The 20511-nt window shown below is 37.6% G+C and overlaps 3 protein-coding genes and 1 pseudogene across 5 annotated transcripts in view; 2 read left to right on the top strand and 2 right to left on the bottom strand.

Moving 5' to 3' along the window:
• igf2r (insulin-like growth factor 2 receptor) overlaps positions 1-4412 on the bottom strand; it is a 43549-nt gene extending 39137 nt beyond the window's left edge. The window contains exons 1-2 of the mRNA XM_074616450.1: positions 4176-4412; positions 1620-1759 (exon numbers count right to left, since the gene is read on the bottom strand). Of these exons, the coding sequence (XP_074472551.1) occupies positions 1620-1759; positions 4176-4315 (280 nt within the window). The 5' untranslated portion in view covers positions 4316-4412. The remainder of the gene's footprint in view (positions 1-1619; positions 1760-4175) is intronic.
• A 3592-nt stretch (positions 4413-8004) lies between these two features.
• LOC141756608 (hatching enzyme 1.2-like) lies at positions 8005-11417 on the top strand (annotated as a pseudogene).
• Positions 11418-12481: 1064 nt separating this feature from the next.
• ttll2 (tubulin tyrosine ligase-like family, member 2) lies at positions 12482-17332 on the top strand. The gene is made up of 4 exons (XM_074616006.1): positions 12482-12733; positions 13665-13896; positions 14933-16269; positions 16856-17332. The coding sequence occupies exons 2-4, from the start codon at positions 13678-13680 to the stop codon at positions 17175-17177; spliced, it is 1878 nt and encodes a 625-aa protein (XP_074472107.1). The 5' UTR covers positions 12482-12733; positions 13665-13677; the 3' UTR covers positions 17178-17332.
• A 3-nt stretch (positions 17333-17335) lies between these two features.
• Positions 17336-20511, bottom strand: part of LOC141756349 (centrosomal P4.1-associated protein) — a 29382-nt gene continuing 26206 nt past the window's right edge. For 2 of the 3 annotated variants that reach the window (XM_074616007.1, XM_074616008.1), the window contains exons 7-10: positions 19638-19763; positions 19355-19439; positions 18891-19011; positions 17336-17697 (exon numbers count right to left, since the gene is read on the bottom strand). In XM_074616007.1, coding sequence (XP_074472108.1) covers positions 17523-17697; positions 18891-19011; positions 19355-19439; positions 19638-19763 — 507 coding nt within the window. In that variant the 3' untranslated portion in view covers positions 17336-17522. The remainder of the gene's footprint in view (positions 17698-18890; positions 19012-19354; positions 19440-19637; positions 19764-20511) is intronic. The other variant, XM_074616009.1, reaches the window with a different exon arrangement.

Raw genomic sequence — 20511 nt, 5'->3', positions numbered from 1 at the left:
CAAATCCTTAATTACTAATTTATCAAACTTAACATTCATACCAATTAACACAGTTTGACAATGTAATCTTTGTTTTACTACAAGCTGATTTGCCTTCTGTTCATAATGTGTAGTACACAGCAACCCAAACAGTCAGCATCCGGCTACTGTTGTAACTTAATAGCACTAGTTTAGCTGCCGGCTAGCTTTAGGTAACTTAATTTGATGTATTCTCAATTAAGCTTAAAGTTGCTGATTGAGTAAAGTCTTACTAAATAATGTTAATGTAAATAACTGAGCATCTAAAAAGGTGTAGCTCCTGCCTGACTTCCAGCTTGCAGTGAAGAGGTGCTGGTCTGAGACAGAGATGTGGATCTTGCTGACACACAGCAGCAGCAGATTCAGCCTCATCAGCACAGAGATCAGATCTGCTAATGTACTGATAAAGCTCTGAAAGCCTAATCAATAAAGCATCTAGAAAACTCCTCAGCGGTCATGACAGCAACAGGAATTAGATCTGTGCATGTTTGATGATGCTCTCTGTCACTAAGCAAACCAACAGTGGTGACACGTCTTATCCTCTCAGACATACAGCAGAGACGTACCGACAATACCTGAGGACCCGCTCCCTATGTAGATATGAAGGGCTCATACTTAGCGAGCGTAAACACAACGACGCTTCATTTCAGGTGATTATACACTAATGAAAACATAGTTACGAATATTATATTCCATTTCTGCCAATATATCCCCCAAAGCTAATTTCATGCCTCACACAGAAACAGACTAGATGGAGTGTGTGTGGCCAAGATGACCAAACTGTGACCAAAACACCACCACAATGACACTACAGCTATATAAACACAACAGCCTCCAGGATGTAGATTCGTTCCGGCAGACAGTGTCACTAAAGAGCCGTGAAATGTTCTGCTGTGTGGTTGTCATAAGACATCAGAGTCAAAGACCAGCTCACATGCACCTTAATACTCACTACTCACTCAGTTTAAGCTTTTGCCCTGTGGATTTCATTTCAGGGCACCCGTTAGGAGAACTAGTAGATTCCACGTCTCCTTCGTCACAAGTGCTATTGATACGCTTAATAGCTTAATAGCATATAGCACTCTGGCTGCACCTTTTTGCACTTCGTTTGCACACTTGCACACTTGCATGATTGTATATGCGTCCTTGGTAGGGGTAGGGGAAATAAAATCAATACAGCATGGTATTGCAATATTTTGAGTGGCAATATTGTATCAATACACGAACGTCAAGTATCAATTATTATATAAACTAATAACCTCTTAACAATCCAACCGCTATTCTGTCTTACAGAGGTTGTAGCAGCTCAGTCTTAAAGCTGGAGTGAAGATACTGTTATCATATGAACCTAGATGGTACCAACCATGTCATGTTAGCTTGTCGAGAAGAACGCTAAATAACGCTTCAGTGTTGCGCTAAATTCTGGAGAGGAAAACCCATTTTCAAAGGGTCCCTTGACCTCTGACCTCAAGATATGATATATTCCCGCTTGTGAGACAATAAAGATAACCTAAAAACATTTTAACAGAGCAGTATAATGGGCTGGGTGCCATATCAGACTGTCCTGTAAAGGTAAGTGTGCACCAGTGGGTTGTACTCACCGACAGACTGGTTTGCATTGGTGGTGAGGTTCCGGGCGCAGACAGCGGCGCCGGGGCCGCAGCTGGTTGATGGTGAAGACTCGCAGAGCTTTAGCGTGTAGCTCACTTTATTATCCTGGTCTATGGCCTCCCATTTATAACTGCAACACAAGAAATAGAAGAGATGAAGTAAAGAAGAATTATGGAGAAACATTTAGGCACACTCATATCAGACACACATTAGGTCTCAGCCCTGCAGCATCTGATCAGTTTCAGTTTAGAGACTTCTTCCTTATTGTGGATATACAGAGCTGTCTACAATGGTAACAATGGTGAGAGCGGAACCTATAGTATTACCTAATTAGTTTTTGATTAATAAATTAGTTGTTCAGTCTTTACATTTCTGAAAATAGAGGAAAAGCAAATCTTCACATTTGAAAAAACTGTAGCAGCAAATGTTGGGCATTTTCCGCACCACAATATTCAGTCTTATACAGTGTATTCTCTAAATTTGATTGATTCTTGTAAATCAAAATTGTCTTGTGGAGCTGAAACAATAGTTGATTGACGTAAGAATAATCTGCAACTGTTTGGATAATTGTATAATTTTAGCAAAAAATGACAGCTTCTCAAATGCGTGGATTTGCTGCTTTTCTTTGTCTCATGTAGTTATAAACTGAATATATTTAACTTATCTCCTATATCTCCATATGACCAATGCAAGAGTGATAAAGGACAGAGGCTGTGATATGCTGTACAGATTAGAAAGCCCCCTGAGGCAAATTTGTGAGATAGGGCTATATAAATATAATGGACTTGACAAGCAATTTGACGACGTCACCTTTGGTTTTAGGAAACTGTGATGTGTATTATTCATTATTTCCTGACATTTTATAGATCAAACGACTCATTGATTAATCAATCATGAAGATAACAGTAAGCCTGAGGAGCCATTGTGTGTTGCAGTTTTAGTTAGTTATTGTTAATAGTTTGTCTTGTCACCCATGAGTAATTTCTTATTTGCATGGAAACTGAACCTACACTAATGTTTTCCTTGTGACACTTATGAGTCATTTTTGTGTTGAGTTTATGTTGCATTTAAAAAAGTAAAAGGGGCCACACGTAACAACAAAACAGCTAGTCAACAATATAGACATAACAGTCTTGAATTATCCCTCAGGAAGTAATCTTGTGAACTACTTCTGCAAATGCAAATGGCACCAAAACAAGGAAGTAATAACATGCAGGTTGGCTTGCAACCTTACTGGTTAACTCACTCACTGGTTATCATTCCTGGCTTATTGCTGCTGAGTCAATATTTGAACAGCAGCTGCCTGAACAGAGCTCTACACAACTACAGCTTGTAATCTTTATTTTACTTTTTTCTTCTTTATTCAAGGTTGTTTTCATTTATGCAATTTACAGTTTGTAATTACAATAGTTTTATAAACCATTTTTTAAGTAGATGAGCTTATAGACAAACTTATAAAGTACACTAGAGAAAACAACTTCAACATTCAAAATTGCAATAAAATTAAGAAAAGAAATAATAATAATAATAATAATAATAATAATGATAATGATAAAAAGAAAGAATAGAGTTAAAAAAAACAAAAAAAACACACATAACAAAACAAAAAAAACAATAATAATAAAATTAAGAAAATAAATAATAATAATAATAATAATAATAATAATGATAAAAAGAAAGGTTAAAAAAAAAAAAAAAAACACAACAAAAACAAAAAAAATAACAATAAAATTAAGAAAATAAATAATAATAATAATAATAATAATAATAATAATAATAATAATAATAAAAGAAAGAATAGAGTTAAAAAAAAACACATAACAAAAAAATAAAATAAAATAATAATACAAAAATACAAGTAATAATAAATTAAATAAGAAAATAAGTCAATAGAAAATAAAAAGGGGGGAGGGGAGGGGAATATATAGTAATATCATTTAATCTTATGATATAACTACATGCTGTTATGGCTGCTTTATGGAGGAGGCTGTCATGTCCTCCTCTGAGTCATGTCAATTAACAATGAATTTCTTATTTGCATGGAAACTGAACATACACTAATGTTTTCCTGTTACTCATTTTATGTTGCATTTAGAAAAATAGTAAAAGTGGCCACACATAACAACAAATAGCTAGACATAATATAACTTGAATTATCCCTCATGAGGTAATCTTGTGAACTATTCCTGCAAATGCCACCAAAACAAAACAAGGAAATAATAACATGCAAACCTTACTGGTTATTAACTCACTGGTTATCATTTATCAATGATTTTTGAAGCAGAAAATGACAAAATTACTGGTTTATTATTGCTGTGTCAATATTTGAGCAGCAGCTGCCTGAACAGAGCTCCAGATAACTACAGCTTGTTATCTTTCTATTAGCTATGATATGACTACATGCTGTTATGGAGAGGCTGCTGGCATGTCCTCCTCTGAGTCATGTCTATTAACGTTGCTAACACGTAGCAGATAGCTAGTTACATGACAGTTTCCATGTCAACGTTAGCAGCTAGCTGCTGGAGGTGTGTGTTTGTTAGCTCTACCTGCAGAGGTCCTGGTACCACGGACTGCTGCTGTCCTCTTCTGCTGCTCCAGAAAGGACCGATACACATCCCAGACTCACCACTAACCAAAGAGCCAGCTTCAGAAAGGGGGAAAGATTAGATTTACACTGAAATAACATGTTTATAGCGCTGGGTAAAGCCTAAAACTAAGACGACATGATACGGCAGAGAGAGAGAGAGAGTCTATCTGCTGCTCTGCTGGAGCAAATCAGTAAGGAAGTGAACGCACCACATGACAGGACATCACATGACACCTCATGATGCTGAGTGGTGACGCATTCATTGTCTGTGGGAAAAACTGAAGACTCGACTGGCTTTGGGTGGGTCTTTCTGCACATGCTGAGTAGTCAATTCCTGCACACATATATTCATTTAATTTATTATATATTCAATTCATTTATTATTATTATTATTATTTGTAAATTACTCTATTTTTTTTTTAATAATAAAAAAATATGTAGTATTAGAAATGTATAAATAAATACAAAATAAATATAAGAAAATGCTTGTATTTTATTATTTGTCTTTATATTTCCATTCCATTATTTTCTTATTCTTTTACAGATGTATTCCTATTTATTAAACTTATGACATCTCATGATGCTGACTGATGACACCTTCACTGTCTGTGGGAAAAAACTGGAGAATCAACTGCCTTTGGGTGGGCCTTTCTGCACATGCTGAGTAGTCAATTCCTGCACACATATATTCATTTAATTTATTATATATTCATTTAATTTATTATATATTCATTTAATTTATTATATATTCATTTAATTTATTATTATTATTATTTGTAAATTACTCTATTTTTTTTTAAATAATAAAAAAATATGTAGTATTAGAAATGTATAAATAAATACAAAATAAATATAAGAAAATGCTTATATTTTATTATTTGTCTTTATATTTCCATTCCATTATTATTCCATTATTTTCTTATTCTTTTATAGATTTATTCCTATTTATTGCACTCCTATGACTCCATTCAACAGTTGTAATGACCCCAGTTCAAGATGCTCCAGGAGGTTGGGGAACATAGCTCAGTCATCTATATAAAAATGCATTTTTGTCTATATTTCAGTTGAATTATTTAGTCCTCAGTGATTAATCCTGGATAGCTTTTTAACTGCTTAATGGGATAATATTGAACAGGGTAAACAAGATATTTCTATTGTTTTGTTGCAGGTATGGCTATCACATGACATCTCATGATGCTGACTGATGACACCTTCACTGCCTTTGTGCACATGCTGAGCAGTCAATTCCTGCACATATATATTCATTTTTTTGCATGTAAATTACTCTATTTTTTTTTTTTTTTTAAATAAAGAAAATTTAGTATTATAAATTTATAAATAAATACAAAATAAATATAAGAAAATGCTTATATTTTATTATTTGTCTTTATATTTCCATTCCATTATTTTCTTATTCTTTAACAGATTTATTCCTATTTATTGAACTTATGACATCTCATGTTGTTGACTGATGACACCTTCACTGTCTGTGGGAAAAACTGGAGAATCAACTGGCTTTGGGTGGGCCTTTCTGCACATGCTAAGTAGTCAATTCCTGCACATATATACTCTATTTATTTTTATTATATTAAAAATGTTTAATGTTTTTGTCAGTTTAGGTTTGAAGACTACAATTTTGTTAGCAGAAAGTCTGTGTTACACACTGGGGGTGTAGAGCTTGAATTACATGTGCATTTACCAGGCAGGGATGATGATCTAATGAACAACACTATTGATTTACCTTCAGGGAAATGTATCTTATAGTGTTGTTGGGTTATTGACCTATACTTGACACTAGATATTTCAGCCTGTGCTGCAAAGATTTTGACAATTCTTTATAAAATCAATCTTTTCTAAGTCTCCAAACTTTATGGAAGTGCACTAATAACTTGCTGGAGTGGGGGCGGCTGTGGCTTAAGAGGAGGTAGAGTAGGTCGTCTACTAATCACAGGATTTGCAGTTCAATCCTCCGGTCGAAGTGTCCTACATGTAGGCCTTACCCCTTTAGGTAACTATGATGTACAGTTCAGTGTCCACATCTCCAGGTATTTTCTTTCTTTCTCTTTGAAATATGTGTTTCTGATATATTAGTGATGTAAATTCAAGTTGTTTATTGTTTATTGTTAATTTTCTTTGCACAATTTAAGACTATACAACATAACAATAAAATAAATGAATAATATACAGTGCAGGAAGAGGCAAAAAACCCACTGGGCTTATCTGAAGCCTCCACCCAGAGACAAGATTAATATAAAGAAGTAATATGACCTCATAATAGTGATAACAAACAATTAGGACAAGATATAAATAATAACAACAATAACAATACAGTAAATATATCAAAAAAGACAAGTGTGTGTTGCGTGGAAGTGTATGGTTAGTGTTTGTGAGGAGGATATTGATTTAAATATCTATAAAGACTTCTGGGAAATCATAAGCAAACAACATTGTGAGTGGTAAAAAATAAAATTTAGAATTCAAGACATCCAAAATAACTGTCATATACTCTCAGGTCCATCACATTGAGTATAAATAACAAGTATTAACTAGTACACAACCGAAAAGTTGAAATGTACAACATTTTCCATTGGACATGAATGCAGCATTACTGATGACAACAACAGCGCATCATTCACCTCCTAGTGGTATTAAGTAAACAGGTGTTTGCCAACAAAAAGAACAGGTATGCAGCTTTTCTAGTTACACATGTAGTGCTGCATGTTCAGTGGTACCTGAAGGCAGCATTCCTCATGGCACATGGACAGGCAAAAGACCTTTAACCCTAAATGGTGCTGTACAAAGCAAGTCTGCTCTAATACTGTCTCATTCAGACCCAAACCATGTAACCATAACCATAACCATATATATAACATTATCATTTAATTATAATTCAGTATGTTAAGAGTCAGTCCTCATTCTGGGAGAAAGATTTCCTGAAACACAATTATAATATTGACATCCTTCAGGTGCTTCAGCTGTCATATTGCACCCTCTAGTGTTCATGTTGCACCACCACTAAAACTCTCACTCATCATTAACTGAGAGAAGACTGCTTATTCAGGGCCAGCTGTCTAAACAGAGTTGGATATTTAGGTACTTTCCCTCAGCTATATTCTCAGTTGCTGAAAAAGGGGTTTTATCTTTTATTTACATGTTTTCATTACATTTCCAAAATTCATACTAAAAAAGCTCCCTTTTGAAGTATTGTTTGGAGCATTTTCCTTTGCATAATGTCCTTTCCATAATGTTTTCAGACACTTATAATAACAATCTGAGCATGTCAGTGGCAGAAACAAGCACTTTTAGTGGACGTAACGTTGCATTGACGCTGCTCATTTGCCCTCGCAGCTCGTTTTCGCGGCTACCGGTTACAGCGCTCTCCCTCAATACTGGACCAGTTTCAGAAATTGTTGGCCCAATTAGTCACCTAGACACAACAACATGGTGAGATAGGGTCCAGGTTGAAAAATACCAAAGTTACCCTTTAATGGGCAGTATGAACAGAAGGAATAAAAGTATGATTCCACCGTTGCCCCATCACCAACATGAAAGCAGAAAGGTTAAAGCCTAGTAATGGCAAACACCAATGTGTTGTGAATGGATATTCAGCATCACTGATCCATCTACTGTGGCGCCCTCTACAGTTCAGACTGAGAGCTCAGAGCTCATAATTAGAGTGAAGTGATGACACCTGATGAGAAGCCTGATGGTGATCAGATGTCTGTCAGAAAGCCAGCAGAGGTGTTTTGGGTTCACAGCTTCTGTCTTTGTTAAGGTTGTGTTGCACTATGTGGCTTCTGGTCTTCATCTGCACGTCTACCGGTACAAACTGAAGCATTCAAACTTCATATTCTGCTAAATAATGATGATTACTTACTCTCTATTTCGATGCAGTTGTTGTTGGTGTCCCCGTACATCCAACCCAGAAGACTACCTGTAATGCAACAGGTTGGTGTTCATTGGATTAATTTTTACATTTGCTAAAATATACAAATTATTTATAAGGAATTCCCTGATTTTTTTGTAGATAATGTTACTGTCGCTTCAATGCTTGACATGCTGAAGCCAGCGACTACAGGAGCTTTGAAAGGTATGTTATCTAGTATATTTTATACACGTGGAACATGCAAAAATCAATCAATATAAAATTACCCTGTTACTTCCTATATTTGATTGGATTTCTGCTTTTCAGTTACTGTTGTCCACTTAAATTACACCCAGAATGCAACTAATCCTGCAACAGGTTGGTGCATATTAGTTTTTTAAGACTTTGAATTTAATTTTGTGTTTAAAACAATGTGATTAAATTCTCAGATTTCTGTAGATATGGTTGTTTCAATGCTTGAGCCACAGCAAAACAGAAGTGCAGAAACCTTGGAAGGTAAACTCAAAATATGTTACACATGTTAAATATAATCTTTTTTTCCAGTGACATGTCCAGTTTATCATGTTGTAGAGCTTGAAGAAGACATGATTGTCCAAGAGGGAGACATTTTGATTCCGGTAAGATGGAGAACTTTTGTTTTTTTTCCCCAGATGGCTGGAAGAAATATGTATTTTTTCACCTTAAGACTGGAAGAAATGTCTCCAACATGAGGGGAAAAAAAGAGGAACACACACTTGATATTAATAATTTTGCACTAAATATTAGCTTTAGAAGACTAGAAGTTTGTATGTGGAACTGTCAGTAATGCCTAACTGTTGTGGCTGTCTACAGGAAGACAGGAATGCTGTGCAGTACGTGTGGTCAGACGCCATCGTGCCGTACACCATCAGTAATGAGCTGGATGGGTTGTTGTTGTTAATGTGGTTGTAACCAGATCTAATGTAAGTTAAGTGCAGATGATAAATCGGTCTCTCTTTTCACTCCCGTCAGCTGATCGAGAGTTTAACATCCTCGCTGCCTTCAGGATGATCTCAATTTTCACCTGCATTCGCTGCCGACCTCACACCACAGAGCTGAACTACATCAAGTTCAAGAACGGCAAAGGGTGAGACATGGTTCTGTTAAAGGGTCAGTTCACCCAGATTACAAAAAAAAGCATATTTTCTTTTATATCTATCTAGCCATGCAGAAAGTTCTTGTTTTATTGCCTGTATAATCATTATCAGGGCTGTTCTCTAACAAAGAAATTCTTAGTCGACTAACACTCATAGGATTTTTGTGGACTAATTGATTTAATCGACAGTTTCCCCATAACGAATCGCACAAAAGCACCGCTAGAGGTCGCTGTCGTATTCTTTTATATCTTCTTTTGGTGATCGATCATGTGAGTAGGTGATACTAGCGGGTGCAATAGGCCCCTATTGACCCATATCTATGGTGCTTATAGCGACTGATAATGTCTATTTAATAGCCTGACAACAGTCTAATCGGCTGGATGTGATCACATTTCTTGGACCTGGCTAAAAGCCTGAGATTCTTTTCCACCCAAATACCATCCAGACTGAATTGTCACTTTGTTTTAGCTTTATTATTTGAATTACTGGTTTGATGTTAACACTGCTGAAATTTACAAAAATAAATACAAAAGCAGTGTCCCTCCTTGTTGCTCTGGATCCATTTAGGAAAACTTAAAAAAATAAATAATTATGGACTATTTCTTCAGTAGAAAGAGAGAAAAGGCTTTTTTTTTAATAATTTGTGTGAATCGACTCTTTTGTCTTACTGGCTTCTTTCTGTTTGTCTCTCTAGCTGTATGTCCTTTGTTGGTTGTCAAGGAGGAGCCCAGTCGGTATTTTACGCCCGCTCGTGTAGCGTGGGGAATCTCTGCCATGAGATCATTCATGCTCTGGGGCTTCATCATGAACACACCCGCAAGGACCGGGATCAATACATCACTGTGCAGTGGCAGAGCATCATGCCAGGTAAACACCGGATTAATTCCCTGTATACAAAAAACACGAACTGTCACCAAACTGTTTGTACATTCTGCAGACTTTATCTTTTTTTTTTTGTCCTGACACATTATCATGTTTTTAGGTTAAAGGCTACACAAGCAGACTTTATCCTTTTTAGATGAGAGAAACATTCAAAGACACGAAAATAAGACAGTGCTTTAGATTTAAAGATTAGTATGAAACATTTGGACAAAGCTTCTGTATTTTCATTTTGTGTGCAATGTTGCAAAAGACCAAGGCGTAATAAATCATTTCTGATTTAAGGGAAAAAAAGGTACTTCAATGCGAAAAGTGGAAACACTCTGAACCTGACGTATGACCTCGACTCCATAATGCACTACGGACCGTAAGTTCTGACCCATCCTCACTTATTTGGAGAAACAGATTATCATTGCTTGGTTGAACAGTATGGAGTCATAGGGGTGCCATTAAAATAGAATAAGAGAATAAATGTGGAAATATAAAAGAGGAATAAGTGACAGAATTTTAAAAAATAATTAAAAATACAAATAAATAAATACATGAGGAAACATGCATTTTCATTTATTTGATCATTTTACTGTATATATTTTATATATATATAAAAATATATATTTCTGTATTTATTAATTTTTTTATAAAATATTCTTTTCCCTATTGCTTTTGCTATTCCTTGAAAGGCCAAGCTGTCAATCAACTGGCTTTGGGTGGGTCAATTCCTGCACACTTATATTATTTTTTTGCATGTAAATTACTCTATTGTTATTTAAAAAAATAATGAAAAATATCTAGTTTTAGAAATACAAAAATAAATTTGAAAATAAAAGAAAATGCTTATATTTTATTTGTCTTTATATTTCCATTCCATTATTATTCCATTATTTTCTTATTCTTTCACAGATTTATTCCTATTTATGGCACTCCTATGACTCCATACAACAGTTCTAATGACACCAATTCAAAATGCTCCAGGAGGTTGGGGAACATAGCTCAGTCATCTATATAAAAATTAATTTTTGTTTATATTTCAGGTCAATTATTTAGTCATCAGTGACTAATCCTGGGTAGCTTTTTATCTGCTTAATGGGATAATATTGAACAGGGTGAACAAGATATTTCTATTGTTTTGTTGCAGGTATTTTTTTCAGTAAAGATGGAAGTCCGACTCTGTTGTCGAAGCAGAGCGGAGTGCACATAGGTCAGAGGACACATCTGAGCCACCTGGACATAGAGACTGAACAGACTCTACCACTGTGGTAACAAACTCCTCACTACACATAACACAAGTTCGGTCTTTTAACTGCATGCTTGTATTTTGCTTTTCTTTATTTATATAGAGGGATATAGCTATCAAGCGCTTTACAAATAAAATGATTTCCTCTTCCAGCTGAGCGGATGAAATCGGAGTGAGTGGGGTCGATGCTGGTTAACCTGCATTTGCTGTGACATTTAATAAAATTATAAAAAAATCCTGCTCTGTTTGTTCTTTTGTTTTTTTTAAGCCTACCTGCCAGCCCAAATACAAAAAATTCAATTAAACCCTATAGGTCTGTAACACCAAAGGATATAAATATACCGCTCTGTGATCTGAAGCAGGTTGGACCAATTTACACACCTCACCACATTACAACAGTCCTTGAATCACTGTGACAATAAAAACAAAAGGCAAACAAATAGCACAAATTGTACGGCCAATCAGTGATTGTAAAATAAGGCCACTGACTGTATTTTAACCCAAACCGGTAATGTCCAAAGCTAAAATATACTGATCTTTTTGTACAATTTTTTTTTTCCTTATCCTCTTTGGTATCCCCATAATATTCCTACATACACTGTATATTTTTACTGTGATGTATAACATTCATCAACATACTTTGAGTTTTCATCTTAAAAATTCAAATCTCCACCACTGATGTAGAAGAGAATAGAGACCTTTTGATGCTGCTGCAGTGTTTATTGATATATATGTGCATGCTGCAAATATGAGCACTGATTTTAATATGGATTTTTTCTTAATTCTATGTTATTTGTTCTTAATGTATACTTTATCCATTATTTTTACTTTATGATTTTACTTGTTGACTGTGATCTTGTATTTTATTGCTTGTACTTTCTTTAATTTGTCCTTGTTTGTGAAGCACTTAGTAATGGTGGTTTTGAATGGTGCTTTATAAATAAAGTTATTTTATTTTCTAATATATCTACTCCATTTTATCAAGTGTTTAATCTTGTTTTCCCTGTTTTTAATGTTCATTCTCCTTCATTGTAAAGCACTTTGTGCTGTATTTCTTGTATAAAAGGTGCTATACAAATAATGGTTTGTCTTGTTTTCATTCCTCAGTATTAAATGACTACAACAGTTTATCTCTACGATAACAGTAGGCACACAACAACAATACAGAGCAAACAGGAGACACTCATTCCTCTAACAACCATTGTTCTGTCTCCTGTACATAAACCTGTCTGACAGACGACCTTCAGTTTGTGTGTAGGTTTGTGTTTAGTCTGTAGGAGGAGCTAAGAGCGCAGACCGGCTACTGAACACTATGCAACAGTCTCTTACTGTCTACCCTCCACTCACCCTGCAGAAAGGATATACAGTAAGACTACTAGTTAATGTGCAGTCAGCATTCAAAGGTAAGACAAATCACTTTTTTCAATATTGAAAAATTCCTAATTTGTGTTGATTTATTTGAGAAATAGGAAGTTCCTGGATTACATATTCTAGTATTGTGCATGCTTTAGTGTTTCCCCCATAAATGAATCCTTTTGAGTGTAGAAAAACCTCTGAAATAAAATGTAAATCAGCTTTAACTGGACATTTGTGTTTGTATCATTATTTTCTGCATCAGTGTTTGTTTGGCTTGTTAAGTGACCTTTGTATTATTATATACTGTATGTGTTCAGCACTTGGTAATGGTTTTCAGATGATGAAGAGACAAAGTTCAGCACATTTAATGTGTGTGTTAGTGAGCTGGCACACTGAAGCTGGAGTCTGATCCTTCTGTCTGTGCAGGTGACGAGACAAAGTGTCAGGTTTATTTGGGCTTCTCAGATTTACTGTGTAAATGCTTTAGCTCTCACACAAATAACCAGCCAGGGGATAAACTGTTAAACTGTATATATGTAATCATCCTCATTTGGACGGGGTTTTATTTTGTCTATAGGGGAGGTGGGGTGATTTTAACATAACCTGTGCTGATAGCTACTGGTGTTCTCTTTTGAGCCCCGTTTCTGGAGCCTATATTTGTTTACATTTTGGCAAACTGGCACCATTAACAGTTTGCCGAATTAGCTGTTCCTGTTTGTAATGCACCCATGGATGTACAGACAACTATCACTTGATTAATTTGATACTGAAGACAACTTAAAAATGTGATGATTCTCGGGCAAGTTCTGAAGCGTCTTTTTCTTTGATTTCAAAGTGGATCTATGAACGTTTATTCATGATGGACATCAGAGATAATATCCTCTGGAAGTGACTCAGATTCATCTCATGCAGTAACTTTTAAAGCTCTTATATCGATGATCCACGTTTCTCTTCTATACATCTGCTGTATATCTACAGTTGACGATGCTGCATGGCATCCCTGGTGTTCAGACTACATGACAGAGGACCAGAGGTGGTGAGGGAGGTGCTTCTGGAGCGAGGTTGGGAGGAATATGACGGAGACGAACGGGAGGAGGAAGACTGGAACCTGTACTGGCGGGGCTCTACGTTTCGCACCTCAGAATATCACAACCTGTTGCCATGGCAGCGCCTCAACCACCATCCCAAAACTGTTGGCATCACACGCAAGGTGAAGATGGTCTGACATGTTGTGTTGACTTTGTGTGTTAAAAGAAATGCAGAGTTTTTTGTGTTGTCCGATATAGACTACAGAATCATCCACGTGTTTCAACACCTTTTCATCCCAACTCGTCACATACTGGCGCTTTGTCCGACCCCTCAGCGCCACTTTTCGGTCGCAGTAAACACGTGTTTAACGTTGTGAATTAAATAAAAACACTTGCTTAGTATTAGGCAACAAAAGCACTTATTTAGGTTTAGAAAATAACAACACGGTTTGGCTTAAAATGACTGTTTGTACAGTGAAAATGTGACTGGACGTTCTGAACATGGGACACAAACGATCAGCTGATTGTAAATTGAAAGCGTAATGTAAGGCAGGGGAAACAAACAGCGGTCAAGACTTTCAAAAAGGATATATCATAGAGGATGTATTGCCAAAGGAATAATCTGTTTTACAAATATACTATAGCAATAATGCAATTTGTTTTTGCATTAATCTAAATTGAAACTTAATCTGAGGGCTGTAAATGTCTCGTCATCGGTCCAATGAAACTGCATTTGCAACATCTTTCCTTGGAAGGGAAGTGGCCCTACGCATCAAAGTATGGCGCTCTACGTGGCCTCAAATAGTTAAGGTTAGGATAGGTTGTCGGGCAGCGAGTCTTGGGAGAGTTTTTGCAAGCTTTTGCAGGTCTCGGATCACATTTTGCATTTTGTGAGTTCCCTTCTAGACACAATCTGGTTGCCTAAATCTACCTTCCTGTGAAAATGTAAGTTTATTTTGAAAGGACACTATGCATGTAACGAGCATATATTGACATTTAGACATGTCCAAAAGTAAAGCAAGAGGGGTGCCTAGTGCATCGGTCTCCGATGCCGAGGGGCACTGACTAATATACTGTATATAACCAATATATTTGACGAGTTGGGAGTGAGAATGTGTTGCAGCACCAGGTGTAAATGGGGCCTTTGCCAAGAATACCAAACCAAAAGTTTCCAAACAGAAATCATAATCAAAGAATGATTTGTGATTGTTTTGGAAGGACTACTTGGCACGCAACCTGAGGAGAATGAGAGCCACGTTCCGTTCATCTCTCTACGACTTCAGTCCCACCGCCTTCATCCTCCCCAACGACTACACCCGCTTCCTGTCTGAATACAACAAACTGCGTCTGATCAGAGGGCCGTCGGTCTACTGGATATGTAAGCCTGTAGATCTCTCCAGAGGCAGAGGGATCTTCATCTTTGAGGATATCAAGGACATGGTCTACGACTGCTCTGTGATCGTACAGAGGTACATCAGCAACCCTCTGCTGATCTCCGGCTACAAGTTTGACCTGAGGATCTACGTGTGTGTGAAGAGCTTTCACCCACTGACTGTTTACGTCCATCAAGAAGGCCTAGTGCGTTTCGCCACAGAGAAGTACAACCTGTCGTCTCTGCATAACCTGTACGCTCACCTCACCAACACCAGCATCAATAAGTTTGGCCCCTTCTACAAGACCGAAAAAGAGAGAGTGGGCCAAGGATGCAAGTGGACCATGAGCAAGTTCAGGCATTTTCTCCACAGCCAAGACATCAACGAGCTTCTCTTGTGGCAGAGGATCAACAACATCGTCACGCTGACCCTCCTCACCATCGCTCCCTCCGTCCCCTCCTGTCCCAACTGTGTGGAGCTGTTTGGCTTTGACATCCTGATTGACGTCATGTTTAGACCTTGGCTGCTGGAGGTCAACTACAGTCCTGCGTTGACTCTGGACTGCCAGGCAGATATCACAGTGAAGAAAGGACTCATTAGCGATCTGATTGATTTGATGAACTATACAATGATTGACAGTTTGAGAGAGAGGGCTTATCAGAGACAAGGGTACAAGCAGCCTTGTTTCCATTCAATACCGCCTGTGCTCACCAAGTTTAAAGAAACCAAGTTTAAGAAGCGAAGGAGCGGTAGCCAGTCCACACAGATGCTCCCTCTGATAACAAGTCATCGCCCACCTGAAAAGATGAACCAAAGACAGTCCAGACATGCTTTTGTAGCGGACTACCAAAGGCACCTTCCCCCTGTTGACCTTAATAAGATATATGCATACAAGAGCAGAATAGTTAACACAAAAACCCACAACGACAAGACCCTGAACCTTATCCTCGGCCCACATTCAAGGACAAACGTGTCAGTGGTAAACAGACAGACGTGTCCAGCTCTCGCACCGTGGCTGATGGACAACAGGGGTCTTCACGTGTCTGAGGTTACAAACCGTGACGACGCTGAAACAGAAGCTGAGCTGGAGCTCTCTGGAGAGACAGACGTTTCCTCTTCGATACCTGATATCCCACACAGGGGGCTGGGATTCAGACATTCAAAGCTCCCGAACATTTGCAGGTAAATACAGTACTGCTGTGCTTTCTATATGCATGTAAAAAAACAAACACAATGCATTGTCTTTGTCGAAAATGTGGTTATGATAGTGTTTGAATGCAGAATTTATAAACGCTATAAACGCTATAAACGGTCTACAGGGAAGATCTTCTGCTGAATTTAAAGGGATAGTTCGGGTGTTTTGATGTGGGGTTGTATGAGGTACTTATCCATAGTCAGTGTATTACCTACAGTAGATGACGTCTGCACGCTTCCAGTTGGGAGAAACAGACAGGAGCATCAGCACGGTAGCAAAGCAATACAATGCTGTGAACGGGGGCAGCAGCAAAACACTGACAAGAATCTATATCAGTGTAAGTGTACACTATATTTAGAATATTTTCGCTGGTTTATCTTGAGACAGCTATACAGCCGTGTGCATGCCGACAGCCATTTATTGTTGGTAATACACTGATTATGGATAAGTGTCTCATACAACCCCACTTCAAAACACCCAAACTATACCTTTAAGAGACATTTCAAGTAAGCATCTCCAACTCCAACTCTTCATATAGTTTAACAAACAAATGTTGTGATTGTTGATTCACAGTGGGAGTCACAGACCAGTAAGGGTGGAGAGGACCACCACAGTACTGAACGGACAACATGTCCCTCCGCTCAGAGTTGGAGACTTCATACGGACATTCCCCTTTAATACAGCCACTCTGAGGGCCTCGCAGCATCAACTGGATGTTAAGATGGTCATGCAGGAGCTTCACAAGCTCACTGCTCAGCTGGCCTCATCAGGCAAGAAGTTGAAGAGAGAGGAGGAGGAAGAGGAGGTGAAGAAGGAGATAGATGGTGACTTTGATTCACTGTTGTGGGGGCCAAAGGATCCTCCATTGCTCAGTCAGTGCTTTAAACCCACTTAAAGTGGCGTTCCTTTTTCTTTTCTTTTTTTTACTTTCTGGATTTATTGCTGAGCCCTGACGTCACAGCAAAGCCGACGTGGCGCAGCACAAGCCATTGGAAATACAGCAGCATGTGGAAAAGAGGTCTTAGTTATATTGAATCATTGAAGTGTGATATCGCTTGTCAATCAGTTTTTTAATTAAATATTAAATAAATCGTCAGTAATGAATTATTTGCTACATGAGGGTAAAATATAAAGTTAAATCAACAATGTGAGAACATCTCTAATCTCATAAAAGTATTTCCTCCCAACACTACATCACCAAACACACATCACTCTCCGTCTCACACATTTATCTAAGATGTCAGATGGTAATTTTCTTTTCCTTGATGCGTGCTCTGCCTGATGCGTACTTGGTTTCCTGTTGTCCGTTGGGGTAGATGGTCTTGACCGTCCCATCAGGATACTCCCTCCTCTTGTACTGGGAAGTGTGGAGTTCTCTCTGACCGTTGGGGAAATCGACCACCTTCTCACCGGACCTGGAAGAGACGATGATCCAGAAAGCAAAATGAACTTTGATCACAGTACAATGTTTTCATAAATATCACAACATTTTAGCATGTGCTTTTTAATACTTCAGTAAGTAAATAACATTAAAACATTGATATTGATTGATGATAATGTTCATTTACTGAAAGGGAGGTACAGAGAGGGAGAGACATGAGACAAACTACTGCCTGAGGTGAAAGGGAGAGGTTCATATTGGTGCTCTAAAACAACAGGAAGTTAGTTATTGTAGTTTGACCTGTTGATTTGGTTTGTTCACCAACACCGTGAGCAGTTGGTGCTTCAGCTGTGACAGACTGCTCATGGAGGACTTAAAGTTACTCTAACATACTTTTTCTTACTCCTTCTCAGACATGATACACATTTTTAGATTCAGTGTGACTTACACTTTCTGAGGATATATTATCTCTGCTAATGTTCACTATGAATAAACGTCCATAAATCCAAAAAAGACACTCCAGACCTCGCCCGACAATCCTCACGTTTTTGTTTTTTTAACGTACAAAACACACAATTAATATGCTCTCTTCAAAGCCACAAGACTCCATTGACAGAAACAGTAATTTTACCTCGCTGATCATTGTAAGACCCAGACAGAAACAAAATAAAACTCATCAAAACCGTCTTGATCAGTCTTTCCACAATAACCAACTCTGTTTGCTTTCTGCTGAAACTTGGCATTAGTAGTTTGAAGTATGTATTATTTCAACCTGCTTATAGCTATTGTTAGGAAGTTAAGAGGCTATGTCAATCCTGTATGCACAAAAATAACACTGCTTTGCAAGCGCACAAAATAAATTGTTGCACGCGCTTCCACATGCGCCAAAAGAGGTGGAATGGCACCAGCTAAAATCTTGCCTAGGGCACCAAATTGGTCGGAGCCATATCTGGTGTAAAATGATGCACAAGACAGAGACTTGGGTCTGAATATTTCACACTCAGACAACAGAACATGACACTGTAAGATAGTGTAGATAAGATGATTTTTCCATCCCCTCAATCAAATGTTCAGGGTTTGATATCAGTGTCTGTCCTGGTTACCTCATGGTGTCATTTATTTATGAGGGTCCCTGTTAGCTGCCACTTTAATGAAAGCCGCATGGCTGTCTGACCCTGAAGACACCCTGAAGCTGATCCTGAAATAGAGCAGAGACTCCAGTCTTACGGTGAGAGGAGAACGATGGTGCCGTCAGGGAAGATCGTCCTCTCGCTGCCGTCAGACTCCAAATACTTGATGGTCTGGTCTGGAAATAAGATCTCTCTCTTTCCCCCGGGGTGTCGCTTCTCTGTGACAGAAAGACACATGTTATAAATGAAAGACTATGAGCTGTAGTCATACACAGGACTGGCAGGTCTGGCAAATTTTTCCATTTTCTGTTAGAGATGTTAATGAACAGTGATAAAATAGGTTTAAAATGATACTTTCTGTTCATCAAATCATAAAAAATGTAAATGTAAATCAACTTTTATCGTAACACATTGTACATAGTACAGCACACAGTAAAATTTAGACTCTCCATCCTAGTATTAGGAGCAGTAGGCAGCTACTATACAGCTACCCAGGGAGCAGTTTGGGGGTCCGGTACCAGTATCTCATTGTTTTTGTTTACTTTTGTTTTAATCTCTTACCAATCTGCTTGTTGGGGAAGTGAAGGACCTCCAGACCACTCGGGTGAATGGTATGAGTTGTCTGTGAACCAGCATAGTAATACACCTGTAACACACATTAGCATGATCTTAGTGGTCCAAATGAAAAAAAAAAACGTCATTGACAAGTTTGATCGGGTCGATGCAGCACAAAAATACAGCTATGAAAACAAAAAAAGGATCTCACTGATTATTACAGCATCTGAAGCCTAATATTAAGTTTTTAAACATACATAAAGGTAACAAAGGCGGCCACAGAGCTCACCACTTTCCCATCTTCTAAAATGTGTTTGACGTCTCCGTTGAAGAATGTGACTGTTTTCGTCTTCTGGTCTGCAGAAGTGACTTTACTTGCCACCAGGCTGCATCCGTTAGAGAGAAGCTGCTCCATCTGGGGAGATAAAGAAATTTCAGTATCAAATTGGCAACATGGTGGTTAAGTGGTTCAGTTTTCGATTGAAAGATTTTGGTAATTTAGACTAATTTCTACAATATACTTTAGCAGGTAACCATGTGGGTGATTGTTCGTTTTGGAATTACTATGAAGAAATGTACATCTTTAATAGGGCAATTATTTATATGAAATATAATCCTTATTAGCCCTGAAAGAGCTTGAATCCTTGATTTATTTAAATTTCAATACAGTTTTTTCATAGTTTACAGTTGTTTTAGTAACCCTTTAAGTTGTGAAGATAAAATCAAGTCTGAGCAGTGACAGAACTGGCACAGGGAGCGTATCAACTTTCACTTCATAAACATGTAATGAGGTCAGTCAGTGCTCTGACACCATCTTTTGTCCGTCCTCATAAATTATTGCCAGGATGCTTAAAGACCACTTAACAGTGTACTATATACTAGAATCATTTGATACCAACAGGATTTACACAGCAGTCAAATTAAATGGAACAATGGGCTGGCAGCTTTGAGTGTTTGAGGACAACATTTATCTGAATGTAGATATGTGTTATTAACAGAAAATTTTACCAAACAAGTCTGTGTGAGGAGCGTTATTTTATTTATTTTTTTGTAATTTTTGTTGTCAGTTTGACAAACAGGTGACACATTAGAAAGACAAAGGTGTAATGAAATATACAGACATGAAACAGGCGTTTCATAATTTTTGTTAGTGGGAGTATTCC

The sequence above is a fragment of the Sebastes fasciatus genome, chromosome 18 (assembly GCF_043250625.1).
Source record: "Sebastes fasciatus isolate fSebFas1 chromosome 18, fSebFas1.pri, whole genome shotgun sequence".
Lineage (NCBI taxonomy): Eukaryota > Metazoa > Chordata > Actinopteri > Perciformes > Sebastidae > Sebastes > Sebastes fasciatus.
Note: the sequence above shows the minus strand (reverse complement) of the source record. Positions and strands in the feature narration are given on the sequence as shown.